Source organism: Oryctolagus cuniculus, chromosome 4 (assembly GCF_051225735.1).
Source record: "Oryctolagus cuniculus isolate XC-2025 breed Fujian yellow rabbit chromosome 4, ASM5122573v1, whole genome shotgun sequence".
In the NCBI taxonomy this organism is placed as follows: Eukaryota; Metazoa; Chordata; class Mammalia; order Lagomorpha; family Leporidae; genus Oryctolagus; species Oryctolagus cuniculus.
Window position 1 is genome coordinate 167,468,639 of NC_142870.1, and position 17,598 is coordinate 167,486,236.

Here is a 17,598-nt window from a genome sequence, read left to right on the forward strand (position 1 = left end):
AAAAGCAAGCGTGAAAGCTGTGTTGGAACACTTGGTCAACTGTAAATCTAGTCATAGGGCAGGAGATAGAGAGTGTGAAAAAATATACACTCATGGATTGCTACGCTTTGATGGTTCAAGCTTAGCAACAATTAAAAACTTCTACATATTTCAGATAAAAAACTGAGATGAAGAACTAAAAAAAAAACCTTGAACATACAAGAAAGTTCAAAGAATATAATCCAAAAAACCTTGTACATACAAGAAAATTCAGAGTATAACCCTACTGTCTCTCCTGACTTACTCACTGCTTGCTTTTCCACATATTCAAACCTGGTGTCTGCTCTCATGGTGCCACCAAAGCATCTGTGACTAAGGTCACCAATGATGTGCATGTTGCTAATCCAGTGGACATTTTTAATCTTCATCTTCACTACCGACCAACATGTGACACTCTCCTCCAAGGCTTCTGTACCTGCTCTCTTGATTTTCAGCACCTTCTCTGTCTCCTCTGTAGGCTAATCCTCCTTCTCCCAGCCTACCAATAAATGCTGGGTCTTCTCAAGGTCCAGACCCAAGCTTTCTTCTCTTCTCACTCTATACTGTATCAAACAGGCAATGGGAGGATGCTTTCCGATCTTGACCACTCACTTAAAATGCCTTGTTGAGCTTTGGAAATATATCGATCAATGTGTGGAGCATGCCGACAGAAATTCAGATTTATTTGTTGCCAGCCAGCTGCCATCTATCTATCTATCATATCCAACTCTCTTTCTATCTAGTTTTTAAATTTCCCACATTAATTTGAATGAGGGCTGAGGATGACTGATTTAGGGGATATCATCCATACCCACTATTTCAATCATAATTTTACAAATAACTTCTACATTTGTATCTTTTCTATGGATTTCACAACTCCAGGCCTAGATATCCTTCAGTCTAGTGGATATATGTTCTTGGACATCTTAAAGTCACTTCAAACTCAAATGCCTTGATCTTGCCTCTTCCATCCTATACTTGAAAATTCTTCCACTCTCCCAGGGCTTCCTATGTCAATGAATGGCATAACCATGAACCCAGCTATGAGCACCTGAAATACAGATGTCATCTCAGAAGCTTCTCTCTTGTCTTCATTTCCCAGAGCCAACACATTATGCAGTCTTTCCTATTTTATCTTTTTAGCATACATACATTTTGTTTCTGACTATTCCTACCATCTAACTCCAAACTACTAGGATCTCTCACCTGATACATTCCAAATCGTTTCCTTCCTATCTCCTCTTCATATTTCCAGCAATCTTTTCAAACAGCAAATGTTACTCAATGATATAGAAATCTTCAGTGGCTTTCCGTGTTCTCAAAATAACTCATTAACATGGCCCGCTGCTATCTCTCTCTCTGATCTTATCTTCTACTCTACTCCCTGTGGCTCTCCACCTGCACTTCCAGTTCAGTCCCTCCTACTACAGGGCCTTGGCACTTGTGGTTTCCTCTACTTGGAACTCAGCCCTCCCTCTTTTACCTACTTGATTCTTGCTTATTTTTCAGTTCCTAACTGTCATTTATTAAGAGAAGGCTTTTCTGAGCTTCCAACTAGGAAAAAGTGTCTCATTTTTTATTTGTAGCATCATGTACCTCTTCTTCACCACATATCTGAATTTTCTCCTAAATTATGTGGGTCATTTTGACAAGATTTCTCTCACACCAGATTTCAGGGCAGAGCCAAGGTTGGTTTCTCTTCCCAGTGTCTCTCCAGTGCTTAGCACAGATGTAACTTTTCATACAGGAATGAATGAAAAGTTACTTAACCAGTTTTCCCCTCTGTTAAATGGAGACAACAATTTTCTGCCTTATCACACAGTGTCACTATACAAACCAGACAGCTCTTTGACTACTGCTAAATGTTATAAAACTAGAGACTATGCAAAAGAAACCATTTAATATAAATTCATTAAGTAAAATTTCATCTACTTAAAAACATCTCTAATTCGTATGTGCTATGACATTCCAGTAGCATTGGCACTTACACGCTTGGGTTTAATGCTTCTGTTATAAATCGGGCCACCAAGGAGTAATAATCAAGTCCAGCATACAACTGGTTGAAAAATCTTGGGTGATCTGTAAATGTAAAACAGAGTATTCATCTATGCAGCAATAAAAAAGAAATAGAGAAACTATGGATACAGCAATAACACAAATAATCTTTCAGACAATGAAAGCAGCCCGACACAAAAGGGTATATATGACACGATACTATTTATACGGCACTCAAACCAGCCACACTGTCTGTGGAGGTAGAGGCTAGAATTCCCAGTACTTAGAAGAAACTGTTGAATGGGAAGGGCCTCGAGGGCACCTCTGCACTATTAGGGTTGATCTAAATCTCTATCTGGATGACGTTGCCACATGCACAGCATTCAATGAGCTGAGCGCTTCCAATGTGTGTGCTCTATTGAACATAAAATGCTTCTCGATTTTTAAAAGCTCAACATATGATTGTGTACATAAAAAATGCTGAAAATTCATCTTCCAAGCTAAGCAAAATCCAAGCACTCTTTCCCGAGCTTTGATATAGCCTGCTGCTTTTTGTACACACAGACCAGAATCCCTGAAACACGCATTCTCTGAACGCTGTGCAGGTATCACAGCCTGCTTCCTTTATCTTCCGAAAATCTCCAGATTAACCTCCCTCCCTCCGAAGGCATCCCACTCACCGCAGGTTCAGCTCAGGCTACAGCAGGGAGTGGCCCGTTGTTCTCAGACTGGGCCAGTGCAGTGGGCGCCATGTAAATGCAGTAGGATGTGACTGATCATACAGCTTACATACACTTTTGAATTCAAATGACTTCAAATGAAATCTTTCAGATTCAAACAACCTCTCCTTCCAACTTTCTGCATCATTTTTCCTGATAAAAAAGGGTCTCCTAAATGGTCTTGGCTTTAGGAGTGAATATTCACACCACACACCAGACTGGGGCTTGACATTCTCAGTCTCTGGAAGCCCACTGTGACAGAAAACAAAGAGGCAGGAGGTCTGTTTCTAAATTTGAGTATTGGTGAACCATTTTAGCCAGTGACCTCTCATTACAATTTACAGCATGTGGTTGGAGGTTTTTTTTCCCCCTCTTTAAACTCAGGATTCAATAAAAAATGAAAATCTCACAAGAAAATGTCTTTTCAACTAAAACATGGAAAATGTCCTCTGATCTGGCAAATGAAACCAGACTTGCTACAAGTAATTTTAATAAGATTTTTTTATAGTTCTGTGTTAATTTATGATTGATTTCCATGGTAACATTATGGAAAATATCCAGTAAACTGAAAAATCTACTACATTAAATGTCATTCTACACTCCTGACATGCACTATAATAATAAGATATGTATCTCTGCTTTTGAAATGCTAACTGGGTTTTTGATACATACACCAGACTTTCCCAAGGGAATACAATCCAATTATTTTTAGCCAGGATTTTATTATATACTTTCCACTAAATTTAGTCCAGTGTCAGAATTCACAAAGCACAGTGCCTGTATGGTCTTAAGCGCTGCATTACCTTTATGTCACACTGAGAAATGAATATTTTGGAAAGTTATTCTTTCACTTTTGCAGCTTGTTTATGGGTATTTAGGATATTAAGACTCAGGTTTCAAAAGTACCTCACTATAAGAGAGATATCCATCATTGCGTTCACAAATAAGCACAGTAGTTATTGCATTTTTGTGAGAATCACAGTAAAAACTTACCATGTATTTATTTTTCTTATATTTGTCTAAAGGTTTTGATTTTTTGATCCTGCAATATTTGCTGAAAGAATTTGGTAGTTGCAAGACACTAAGAATTAGTCAGTGACTTCCAAATCAATCTAGCCTTGTATATATTATAGGTGCCATCCATGTTTAAAGATTTACTTCTTTATTTGAAAGGCAGAGTAACAGAGAGGGAGAAACAGCAAGGGAATAAGAGGTACTCTATCTGCTGTTGCACTCCCCAGTTGCCCTCAACAGCCAGGGCTGGGCCAGGTCAAAGACAGGAGCAGGAATCTTCATCTGAGTTTCCTGCATGGGTAACAGGGGCCTGAATAATTGGACCACCTCTTCTGCCTTCCCAAGCACATTAGCAGGAAGCCGAATTGGAAGTAGAGCAGTGGGGACTCAAACTGGTACTCCAATGCAGAATGCAGGTGTCCTTGCCTAACTCATACCATGGTGCCCACCCCCAAATGCCCTCTTTAACAGTGTTTAAATCTTTTGAGACATCAAGAGTTTAAATCATTTAACAAGCCCATAGAGTCAAAATATCATTTGTCAGTTTAGATCAACATAAGAAACTACAAGTAGAAGCAATAACACATGGTATTGACCACAAGTGGAGTATGGAATTGGGCAAGGAGCAGCTGCCATATAAATATAAACACTAATTTCCCTCTCAATTCATCTCTGACCTTGACAATGGATTTGGATCAGAGATTACATGGACCATTGTGAAAACATCATAACCACTATTTTTTGATCCATGCTTCTCATCCCATAAACATTACTGTACTTCACTTTATTAAGAAGTAGATGAATGCTTTACAAATTTAAGAACCTGTTAGAGGCACAGATCAAGGCAGCAGATTCATGCTCTTACTAGTTTTGACGCTGTAGCGAATGACATCTTGGCAGAGCTCCAACAGTCTGTCCTGTGGCTCGCCTGTGTCTCTCATCTCCAAATCAAGAAGTTGTTTCAGTTGTTCAGGAGATTGCCATTCACAAACCTGGAGATCAGCAACAACATGCAATTCATCGAGAACCCACCAGAGCCAGGTATTGAGAGGAAGTGGGAAACATGGACTGTATGAAGCTGTGAGACAAAGGGGAAGGACTGTATTTAAATGGGAAACCAGTTTCACATGACAAGAGCTATAGTAATCATGCAGATGATGTTAGAAACAATGGGGGTTCCATCTTGGATTTGCAAGGTCCAAGGCATCCTAGAAGAACTGATACCCACTGTTCTGTAAATTAAGAGTAGTCTGAACCAAACAAAGGTTGGGGGATGAGGGAATGCAAGAGGTATTCTAGAAGCAGTTATCAGAAGTCACAAAGACTAAAATTAGGGTAGCTCAGGGCACATCTGGAAAACTGTGTAAGTTTGCTGTGGACTTTATGGATAAGAGAAGCAACATGTAGGGCTGGAATATTCAACTAGCATCCTAAGATTTCTCTCTGCGGATGCCCTTGCTCCATTGGGTCTGCTATCAACCTAGGGGCCGGAATGATCCTCAGACTAAGCTCTGGCCATGCCTGGGCTCCAATATGTTCAACGGTTCCCCATTTCCTTCATGGAAAAACCTAAAGTCCTTACAAAGACATAAAATGATCCCAGGTTACATACTTCTCCTGGCTGCGTTTCCACGCTAATCTCACTTACATTACTTTCCTCCTGGGGACTGCTGCTCCCACCTTCGCCTCCTTGCCACTTCCTTTGCCCAGAAGACTTCTTCCCTACATATCCTCCTAGCTGATGCCCTTACTCCTTCCAAAACTGTGCTCTTACGTCGCTTTATCAACAACAGCAGGCCTAGCTCTCTTACTTAAACTTAAAACCTGCCTAGGACCCTGTCTCTATGAATTCCCTTGAGTTTTTGCTTCTCTCCTCCTTTCCATAGCACATTGCATTTTTCAATACATTATGGTCTTCATTTATTTCCTATGTCCTACAGGCTCTCTAGGGAGGCAGAGATCTAGATCTGTTTGTTTATTGATCACAAGTAACTAACACAGAACTGACCTCATTAACAGGTGCCCAATAAAGATGTGTTGAATGAAATAATAAACACATGAAGAGATATGTTCCAGATCATGACAGTCATGTTACAGGGTTTTGTGGGGAGCAGCTCGGACTGGACTAAGTTACTGGAATTAAGACTTATTCTATGCATCTGCTCTCCCACAATATGGCGCTGGGAGAGAAGTAAACAGCTTCTACACAGCGGCCTCCAGTTCAACCAATAAACAGCAGGACCTGCTCCTGATTGGAGGAGAGCAGCGTGCTCGGCGTGTGGGCAGCCGAGTTGGGATTGGCAGAGGAGGACTATAAAGGAGGAGAGAGACGGCATGCACCAGGAACATCTAAGGGGAACATCTACCTGAAGGGACACCTGTGCAGCCCCCGAGAGAGCCGGCTGGCGGTGTGCTGCTCCCCTGTGGAAGTGGGGAAAGCGGCCAGGGGGAACCGCCCTTCCACGGAGGTGGAAGGGACAGTAGCCAACCCGGGAAGAACCAGCAGCAAACCCGGGGAGGGCCGAGCAGACGAAAGAACAGCGCAGGGTCCTGTGTCGTTCCTCCATGAAGAGGGGGAGCGACAGGTTTGATTTGGTTCTAAAGAAGCCATTGAGCTGTTTCAGATAATGAGATTAAATGATATCTTATTTGTGTGTTTTGACAAAAGCTTTTATTAGCTTTGTAGAGAGTCTAAGAAAGATTGGAGGCGAGAAGTTACTGGAAGAAACAAAGCAAAAGAAGGTAATGGTTTGGTTGACAGTAGATGTCATAGGGATGACATGCATAGTTTCTAGCAATATTTAAAATGCAGAAGCAGTAGATTTTGGATACCAGTTAGATGGTGAGGCTAAGAGAAAGGAATGAGCCAAGGACAATCCTGAAGTTTCTATTTTGGACCCCAGGTTTGATGATGGAAATAGGGATAATAGGAGAAGCTTCTGGTCTCAGGTGGAGTAGGGATGATGAGTTTGGGGCACATTTGGTCCAAGTCACTTTTGGAACATCCAAAAGAGACATAGCAGTTGATCCGATACTCTCGTGACAACTCAGTGGTAGAGTTCTAGGCATACATTCTGATTATGTAAGAGTGAGTGATGATATGGCTCAGAAAAACATACAGCAAAGAAGAGAAGCCATCATAGCTCCCCTGGGCACCGGGGATCAGGCAATGGGAGAAGAGCTCCCCTATGCCATGAAGACAGGTCCGACAGGTAAGGCGACTACTAGGGGTCAGGGAAGAAAGAGAGAGAGAGAGAAAGAGGGAGAATGTTTAAGGAGAAGGTCACTATTATCAAAGACTGCTGAGAAACCAAATTAGATAAAGACTGAGAAGTGTTCATGGGATGTATCAACAAGGAGGTGTTCTTGGCAAGAGAAATTTGACTTAGAGGGGTGGGTGTGGAGGCCAGATTGCTGTGAAATGAGGATGTAGGAAGTGAAGAAAGAGGGAGGGGGAGGTGTGGACATTCTTTAAGAAGTTTGGCTGTGGAAGGGAGGAGAGAGACAGGGAGTAGCCAGGGAGTAAGATGACTGGGAGGTGGGAGGTTGGGAGAGGCAGGGGAAAATACCAAGTTTTCAAGAGGTGTGAAATTAAATCCATGCTATAACCATGACTGGCAGAGGTAAATCAAAAGTGCTTCTGATAATGGAAAGAAATGACTCCTGATATACTCCCCACCATGGAGGAGTCTCAGGTGCATTTCACTGTGGGAAAACAACAAGACTCAAAAGGCCACTCCGAATATGATCTCCTCTACACAACATTCTGGGAAAGGCAAAAACCTGTAAGGTCAGAAGACAGATCAGTGTTTCACAGGTACTAGAGGAGAAAGAAGGCACAGGGACATGTGGGGGTTGATGGAAGAGCTGTATATCCTGATTGTGGCGATGTGACATGAATTATCAATACTCATGGAACTGCACACCAGAAACATACAGCATGAATTATAGCTCAGCTTCTTATGTGTCTGAGAAAGGGCCTACTGGTCAGGACACTAGGAGTGATCATCTCACTAAGCACAGTCCCTGTCAATGGTGTCCTGTTGGATCTCAAACACAGTAGGCTGAGTTAGTGGCATAAAAATCTCACCTCCTTTCCCTGAACCCCCACATAGCTTTCAGTTTAACTTCACATCCTCAGCCCACACTTCTACTCTGTTGTGATTGACATGAGGCTCCACAGTTGATATTTTGAGGACTTTAAGCCTTGCCTACTCATCTCCCAGTGTCCCCTCCATGAGCCCTTCTCTCTTGCTATGTTAAATATTTTGTCCTTCTGCAATGCTTTCCATTATTTACCATCTTGTTTTCTTGAACACCCTGAGAAATGAACAACCTCACTTTGACTTCTCTCTGCCCAGCATAATCTTACCTAACCATTACACTCCACATAAAAGTTCACCCTGCCCATTCCTCTGAAACCCCAGTGATCTGCCCCACCTTACACCAGCCTACACATTCACCCTGGGATCTCCTTCTCTCGTTTCCAAAGAAAACTTATCCTTCCAATGAGATTATACATTCTGTCCAAAGCTGGGCCTTTGCCTTATTTTTCTCTTTATCTTCCAGGGCCAGATACAATGCCTTGCCCATAGCTAGCACTTGGTTAATATTTAACAGAAAAAAAAAGCCAATTAAAAAATCTTGCCAGAGGATCAGTGTGCTCCAAAATAAAGCAGATCCAACCTATTAGCAGTATAAACATTGGAAAATATGCAATTATAGATTATTAATCTCAATGAATACAAAACATCAGCAATGGTTTTATTTGTATTGAATCCACTCAAAGTTCACAGCCCATGTCAATCTAGTTTTCTGTCAGTTTTCCCAAATACATGGGATCAAACATTTAAAATAAATACCATCACATTTAAGCTATTTTTAAAATGAATTTATTCTGGTTAATGTAATTGGAATAAAAATCTCTTCCATTCATTCATGTGTTGGTAATTCAATTCCAAAATGAAAAGCAATTAATAGGGTAAAGCACAATTTAATGATTTGAAAGCCTCCTGGAGAAGTAGTAAAAAATACAAAGTCTAAGGTCAGGTTGCTGTATCATAGTCCCAGCTCTGACACTAGTGCATGGTCTTGGGTAAACATTTGACCTCTTTGTCATTTGACTTCTTTGTGCCTCATTCACCTCCTCATCTCTAAAACGAGGATAATAAAGAGTATCTGCCTTACAGGATTTTCTAAGCATTAAATACATAGATGCATATAGAATTGTCCTGAAAACAGTGCCCAGCAAAGCGTGTTTTAGCGAGTGTATGCATCAGACCAGCAGATTATTTACAGTCTAGGGCAGGGAGCCTCACTGCTGTGCTTCATGGGCTCTTCTAGCTACACCATGGTTCTGACAACCTCCCAACAAATGATGACTGACATAGTAAGGGTCCACTCTTCAAGGAAAGCAGACATTGGGTGGGCTCCAGGGAGGGTGTGGCCCAAACTTTGGTATCTGGACATCCCCTTGAGACAATGGCCTTGAGAAAATGAAAGTGTGTGCTTCCATTTAATTTAGGTCCCAAGCATGCAGTTACGGGAAATACCCATCTTTCCCAGTCCTGGAATTTCTTTTAGGTTCTTATTTTTACCTTCTCATGGATATCTGTAGCCTTCCGAACCACCTCATCCATGATCAGCCTACAGGCCTCTTCAACAAATTTTTCTCCAGCTTTTGCATCTGTTGTGGGGCCATTCAGTATGATGCCATCCACAAGGACAGCGCCCTTCTTACTTGGAGCCATCTCTTGTTGACCAATGTCTCCTGGAAGCACAGAGACAAATTATGTTTGAGATAAAATCTCATTAATTCACAGAACAAAACACAGAGATAAAAAATGGATCACTCTCCCAGCTCCACATGGCATAACTTCCTCTTAAAATCTGAAGATATCTTGGGGGCATGGAAACAAAGGCATGACACAGTGAGAGAAAATTCCAGAAAGCACGATTTATGGGTTAGGCATGTCTATCTTATTACATATGTCCCCTTGGATCAAGCTGAGTTAGCACATGGAGTGGATGGCAATTTTTTTGGTATAATTTCAGGTCTGATCAGGAGGGTTATCATTGGGTATATCAAACCTCACAGTAGAAGCTGTCATAAGTTGAACAAACAATGTCTTCTGTAGCTAGATTGTTTGCAAAACACCCATTCCCAAAGGAGTGTCAAACATTCCTAGTTATTCCCACAAAGGTACAAATAACGGCCATTATGTTCTTTCTTTAGAAACATCCCTCAACTCTCCTACAACAGGGAGCAAGGTGGAAGGAAAAGAGTTTTGCCTTTGGAGAAAAGGGGAAAGAGCCCTCCACATTTTACCTGGCACCCCATATCAAGACACTGGTTTGAGTTTCAACAGCTCCAGTTCTGATCCAGCTCACTGTTACTGTGGCTGGGAACACAGCAGAAGATCGCCCAAATACTTGGGCCCCTGTTACCCATCTAGGAGATCAGGATGGAGTCCCTGACTCCTGGCTTTGGCCTGGACCAGCCCCAGCCATTATAGCCATTTGGGGAGTGAACCAGTAGATGGAAGATTCTCTTCCTCTGAAATTCTTCCAAGTAAATGAAATACATATTTAAAAAAAATTACCTAGAATGAATACCACATCTTGGTTGTATCCTCTTGACATAAAAATTATGTTTTATTTGCTTTAATTTTCAGCATCTGGTGCATTGACTACACAAAACATTAGGTGGCAAGTCTCTGACTTCATTTCTTTCTTTTTTTTTAAGATTTATTTTTATTTATTTGCAAGAGTTACAAAGAGAGGTAGAGACAGAGGGAGAGAGGTCTTCCATTAACTGGTTCACTCCCAGATAGGTGCAACGGCCAGAGTTGAGCCGATCTGAAGCCAGGAACCAGGAGCTTCTTCCAGGTTCACCACGTGGGTGCAGGGGTCTAAAGACTTGGACCATCTTCAGCTGCTTTCCCAGGCCATAGCAGAGAGCTGTATTGGAAGAGGAACATTCAGGACTCGATGCCGGCACTGCAGGCCAGGGCTTTAACCCACTGCGCCACAGCACCGGCCCCCTGACTTCATTTCTTTGTGCAAATTCAAGTAGTGTGCCTGGGACTCAGGATGATGCTCTGTGCGCAGGAAGAGAAAACAACACTGACCGCACACAGATTGTTTTCCTCGCGGAAGCAGTACACACTTTTGGATTGGAATACCAAATTAAGTTTCATAAAGGTCTGTCCTGTGTTTGATGTATCCGAATTACGGAAGGAGCTGAGAAGGATCACCTGGTCACCTTCAAGAGAGTAAATAATGAAATCTTCAAAGGCAGAGAGCTAGCTGCTTCTGGCACACACAAATCCATTCCTCTAATGCATGTGCCCTTTTCCCTTGGGTGGGGTAGCTCCCAGTCATTTTCCCCATGAACTAGATGACAAAGTCTGCCCAGGACGAAAGCTCTATTTGCCATTCCTGCAGCATCTTGTTTAACATCGGGGAGTGTGGAGGAGCTTGGGAAGTGTAAATGTGACCCATTTTACTCACTCTTGCAAATACTTTTCTAATGCATACAAAAAGATCTCTGTAAATACAAGCCCATGTCTCTCTCACATGCATATACTGTCTGGTAATTTGTTAAAGATGAGCATATTGTCCTTTTAGTATTCATTCTGAAAGAAGAAGGGGCACCATAAACATCGCACTAATCTTTATTTGAGAGGCAGAGGGAGAAAAAGAGACAGAGAGGGCTCCCACCTGCAAGTTCACTCCCCAAAGCCCCACGACAGCCAGGTCTGGAGCCAGAAGCTAGGAACTCAGTCAAGGCTCCCACGTGAGTGGCAAGAACCCAGTTACTGGAGCCATCCCCACTGCCTCCCAGCGTTAGCATAAGCAAGAAGCTGGAATCAGGGGTTAGAACTGGGAATCAAACCCAGGTGTTCCAACGTGGGATGTGGGTGCAGTCACCACGTCTCCAAAGCAAGGCTAAATGCACACCTCCTCAGTAATCTTTCTGTTAATATTTATTTATTCAAAAACACGAGAGAGATTCTTCTCTGGGCATGGTTCACCCCCCAAATGTCCCCAAGAGCAGGGTTGAGCCAAGAAGAAACGACTCCATCCGGGTCTCCCACGTGAGTGGCAGGGACTCAAGAATTTGAGCCGTGACCTGCTTCCTCCAAGGGTGCACATTAGCAGGAAGCTGGGATTAGAAGGGGAGTCAGGCACTCCAATATGGAATGCAGGTGTCTGAGTCACTAAGCCAAAACCCCTGTCCCCATCACTAATCTTACTTTATGTTTTAAGCCATTTTAAGAGCCTGCATGTAAGAGATCTTGCTTCGTCCCTGGAAGCTCCTCCCTGATCTCTCAGCCATTTCTTGCAGAGTAGGTGATGGCATAGTAGCTGGGTGGTTTGTGTAAACCTATCTTTAATGCCTTTAAACCTTTCAAACTTGCCGCTTAAGCAGAGACAGAAAGATGGAACAGAATACGTTGAGGACTGTACAACTGCCAATCAAGGACTAAAGGTTAAAAGTCAATATGGAAATCTATATCTTAGCAGAAAGGTTACTGCCTACCAAAAATAGCCCTCTACAAAAATAGTTCTGGCAAGTCAATCCAGGTAGCCAACCAGTATCCGCCGCGGCCTCTGGTCTCACTGCTTCCTCTGCCTTATCGGGGCCGCCTCCTCCGTATGAGGTGCATGCTCATTTAGTCGTGGAATTTTCCGGAACAATTTTTAGAAGTCAGCACTGCACCTCACACAGTGCCTTATATTTTAAATCCACTTTAAATGTGCTGGTGTCTATTTAAAGAAAACTCTCTAAATATATGTATTTCAAATACTTCTCACTGAGGGCTCTGACAGTATTAACATTTATTACGCCTTGGTCTCCAGCTTGGCTTCAAAGTCAAATGTTCTTGTATAATGTAATGGCTTAATAAAGCCTTCACTTCTATTATGGGAAAACACAAATAGTTCTCACAAAGGCCCAGACAGAAACGTCATAGGAAGATCCCCCAATTTGGGAAAGCGGGAATCTGCAGCCAGACCCCATCGTTAAGCTGCTCCCGGAGGGGGAAGCCAGGCAGGGCTCGCAGGATGACTTTTACTGCCATCCTTCGTTTATCTTTCGCTTGAAAGGATGAGTTTAGCATGGTTTGGGGCCAAACACTGAAGCCCTGGAATTGAGCTTTTTAGATGGAAACACTCTTCATCTGAAGGTACTTCCCCACTCAAAAAACATGCTTTTAGGTCCTAAAAATAAAACTGGAACGAGGGCAATTATTCTGGAAACCCTGGTTATGCCAGTAGGCAATGCTATTATTAAGCTCACAGGAAAAAGTTAGGTTTCTTAAAACCTCATTAGTAGGAATTCAGGCTTTTATTGTCCAGGGAATCATAGCAGCTTGGTTGCCTGCTCACAGAGTCAGTCTCTCTCTCTCTCTCTCTCTCTCTCTCTCTTTCTCCTCTCTCTCTTTCTTTCTTCCCCCAATTTCTATGCTTCTGGTACACTCACACACAATAAAATGAAAAAATGTCAAACACCCACTTGAAATCAGAATAATGGTGAAATTTAAATATTTAAATTGTCACTGTCTTCACAGCAATCAATTAAAGAAATCCTCATAATTCATATACTTACCTGGGAGAAAATGCTATAAAAATCCATGAAAAATTGGGTCTACCGTATGCCTCCTTCACTTTTCTTTTTAAAGGATTAATTATTTATTTGAAAGAGTTATAGATAGAGGGACACACACACACACACACACAGAGAGAGAAGAGAGCAAGAATGAGAGTGAGAAAGACAGGTAAATCTTCCATCTGCTAGATTACTCCCCAAATTGCCACAATGGCCAAGACTGAGCCAGGCCAAAGCCAGGAGCCAGGAGCTTCATACAGGTCTCCCACATGGGTGTCAGGGGCCCAAGCACTCTGCTGCGTTCCCAGGTGCATTAGCAGGGAGCTGGATCAGTTGTGGGGCAGCTGGGATTCAGATAAGTACTCTCTTATGGGATACTGGCATCGAAGGTAATGGCTTAACCCATATGCCACTTTTCTTAACAGACCCATTTCATTTCTATTGCCATACACAATAATGTGCCTCTGCATTTTCCCTCTGTAGGGGCCGGCACTGTGGCATGGCGGGTAAGGCCGCCGCCTGCAGTGCTAGCATCCCATATGCGCGCTGGTTTGAGTCCATTGCTTCTTAAAGGAGCCACTTCAGTGACCAACAGCTGGAATGACCACTGCGCCTCTGCAGAGGGAAACTCCAAGTACACGTTCACATCCCTTCCGCAGGCTTTCACAGCTGACAGGGAAGTCTCAGTTCTCTTCCACAGGTCTCAAATCCAAATACGTGGAGGTGTCGAACAATTCTCATCTAAATTCTTGTTTTGCTAGTTACACTGCTCCAATTTTTTCTTTCTTTTTTTAAAGATTTATTTATTTATTTATTTGAAAGTCAGAATTACAGGGTGAGAAGAGAGAGAGAGAGAGAGAGAGAGAGAGAGAACAGTTCCATTCACTGGTTTACTTAAAGAATGTCCACACCTCCCCTCCCTCTTTCTTCACTTCCTACATCCTCATTTCCTGCCTTTCAAATAAAAACAAACAAACAAATAAATTTTGCATGAATAAAGTGAGGTGTAACGGAAATCTCCCTGTGTGGCCTCACCAATTCTACATACAGCGAAGTCCTCTTTCTCACCCTCTGTTCTCTGCACCTCCATTAACAAAGAAACATCGGCACCTCAGTGAATGCCAAAGCTTGGACTATGAAACTAGGCGAATATCCTGGCCCCTATTCCAGCTCTGCCCCTTAACTTCCTTCTGATCTGCACTTCTTATCTGGCAAACGAGGGAAATAGCCAGGCTAATTGCGAGGGTCAAATGTGGGAGAGCTTGCAAGGTGCTGAGCAGAGGGCCAGCAACAGTGTAAGAACCTCAGTTAAGGTGACCATCAGTGTGCCTGCGTCTATATGAAGCCTCCTTTGGCACTCACGCTGTACTGTTGGCTCTGGCAGGGTGACAATGAACAGCCTTAGGCTTTTGTCAGGAGGTCTGCCAGAAGAGCCAGGTTTCCCATCCAAGACTCTTACATTCTGAAGAGCAAATGAGCAATAGGAAAAGGACGTCTTTGGACAAAGGACACAGAGGAGAAACAGTGGCTCTGCAGTAAGTCCAGTCATCTGGTTAGGCGGAAGAGGGACTCCCCAGAAAATTCACGTAAAGACAAAGGAGGCCTGAGCGTCTGGACCTAGCAACCCCACCAGGGCAGCCCAAGAAAGCCTGAGCCCCAGAGTCTGGGGAAACAGTATGGCATCATTAACAAATTAGTAAGAGCTTACGGTGAACCAAGCATCCAGTCTGGTGCCCCAGAATTTACTAGGGAACTTTGAAAAGTTTATAGGAAAATGGAAGCAAAAGATAAGTTCATGTGGTACAAAAGCAAAAAAAAAAAAAAAAAAAAAAAAAAAAGAAAAGAAAAGAAGCCCATGCATACTTTTTTCTTAATCCTCATTTTTCCTCAAACATTTTTGAAGATCCCCTCAGATACATGGATCTCACTGTTTGGGGCACTAAAATAAACCTATCTTTTCATTTCATTTTCCATGAACTTCCACAGTTCCCTTATAGAAGTAAACAGCAACACACAGGCTATGTTCTCAGTTTGTTAGCAGACAATATGTCAGGAATGAAGCAGAGGAGAAATGAGCTTAGACAATCAGAAGGTGCATCTTCTGTCTGGAGTTTTCTAAGGAGGTGTCTCAGTCCACAAGAGTGGATGCCTGCTACTGGCCTCCTAGATGTACCTGGTACCGGCCTCCTAGATGGTTTGCTTTCTTTACAAATTTCACATTTGTGGCCGGCGCCGTGGCTCAACAGGCTAATCCTCCACCTAGTGGCGCCGGCACCCGGGTTCTAGTCCCGGTTGGGGCGCCAGATTCTGTTCCGGTTGCCCCCCTTCCAGGCCAGCTCTCTGCTGTGGCCCGGGAGTGCAGTAGAGGATGGCCCAAGTACTTGGGCCCTGCACCCCATGGGAGACCAGGAGAAGCACCTGGCTCCTGCCTTTGGATCAGCGTGGTGCGCCAGCCGCAGCAGCCATTGGAGGGTGAACCAACGGCAAAAGGAAGACCTTTCTCTGTCTCTCTCACTGTCCACTCTGCCTGTCAAAAAAAATTTCACATTTGTGTTAAGCCAGTTTATCTGTTTAAAACCAGCCAGTGAGGGAGCAACTGTGGATAGCCTACAAGAAAGAAGACTACAGGAAAGAAACAAATATGGTGGGTAGGTCAAGCTGCAGCCTGCAATGCTTATATCCCACATAGGAGTGCAGGTTCGAGTCCTGGCAGCTCTGCTTCTGATCCAGCTCCCTGCTAATGCATCTGGGAAAGCAGTGTAAGACAGCGCAAGTGCTTGTGCCCCTGCCACCCATGTGGGAGACCCAGGTGGAGTTCCAGGCTCTTGACTTTGGCTTGGCCCTGACCCTTACAGTCATTTGGAGAGTAAGCCATTGGATGGAAGAGCTCTCTCTCTGTCTTTCCCTCTTTCTAACTCTGCCTCTCAAGTAAATAAAATAAATCCTAAAAAAGAAATAAATATTTAGAAATAACAACAATGCTAGGCGGTGTCCACAGAAACTCTGATCATTTTGTTAATCAATAAGTAGAGTGACAAAGTGTGTGAATCCACTCTGTGATTCAGCAGAGCCAGAGAGCCTGCCTAAGGACTGGATGATTTCTACAGGGCAACTGCAATGGGAAGCCAAAGGAATGAAGGTCGGCCGGCGCTGCGGCTCACTAGGTTAATCCTCCGCCTGAGGCACAGGTACTCCGGGTTCTAGTCCCGGTCGGGGTGCCGGATTCTGTCCCGGTTGCCCCCCTTCCAGGCCAGCTCTCTGCTGTGTCCCAGGAGTGCAGTGGAGAATGGTCCAAGTACTTGGGCCCTGCACCCCATGGGAGACCAGGAGAAGCACCTGGCTCCTGGCTTCGGATCAGCGCAGTGCGCCGGCCGCGGCGGCCATTGGAGGGTGAACCAACAGCAAAAGGAAGACCTTTCTCTCTGTCTCTCTCTCTCTCACTGTCCACTCTGCCTATCAAAAAAAAAAAAAAAAAAGGAATTAAGGTCAAGATTACGCTTACAATGTTCTTCAGCTGCAGATGGGTGTCCAATGGAAAGAGAGAAAAAGACAATGTCAACCATCACTTGAGTGTCATTTTGGGAATAAATTTACCTTAATGGGAATCCACAGCTTCTTCTATTTATACTTTCAGAAAATACTCATCCAACATTTATTGAATTCCTACTCTGTACAAGACATTGGAGCAAGCACCATGAGTGACTCAAAAACCAACACAGGTGGTGACCTCAAAATTCAGTAACAAAAAATGGATAAACCATGGGTACTTGGAATCGCATCCACCAGGTACAAAGTATGACACTTGAGGCCGAACAACTCGCACAGCGAAATTCCAAAGAAGGATCTGCTTCTGAATGTCAGAGACAGAAAGTCTTTCTGGATGATGTGGCATTTGAGATGGACCTTTATTCAGCCACTTAGCAAGTATTTAGTGCCTGTTACGTGCAAAACACCAAACGAAGCATTAGAGTTTCAGCAATGAACAAGACAAAGTTGCATCTGGTGGGAGTGGATGGGAGACATGGGTCTTCCATAGGCAAGCAATAAGTAAAATAATTGCAGACCCTGCTAAATACTCTGTAGAAAACTACTGACTTGCTAGAGCAAGATCAATGAGCTGCTTTAGCCATGGTCAGTAGAAAGGATTTCTAAGTTAAAACATGGAAGCTCAGAGGAGCTAGGCATGAAAAGACACAGAAAGAGAATGGTGCAGCAAGCGTGAAGAGAAAATACCAACAG

The 17,598-nt window shown here is 43.3% G+C and overlaps 1 protein-coding gene across 5 annotated transcripts in view; it reads right to left on the reverse strand.

Annotated features, from left to right (window-relative positions):
- Positions 1 to 17,598, reverse strand: part of GADL1 (GAD like acidic amino acid decarboxylase 1) — a 190,991-nt gene that overhangs the window by 146,497 nt on the left and 26,896 nt on the right. For all 5 annotated transcript variants that reach the window (XM_070072897.2, XM_070072898.2, XM_089331210.1 and 2 more), the window contains exons 2-4: positions 9,344 to 9,516; positions 4,612 to 4,738; positions 2,007 to 2,097 (exon numbers count right to left, since the gene is read on the reverse strand). In XM_070072897.2, the coding sequence (XP_069928998.2) occupies positions 2,007 to 2,097; positions 4,612 to 4,738; positions 9,344 to 9,516 (391 nt within the window). The remainder of the gene's footprint in view (positions 1 to 2,006; positions 2,098 to 4,611; positions 4,739 to 9,343; positions 9,517 to 17,598) is intronic.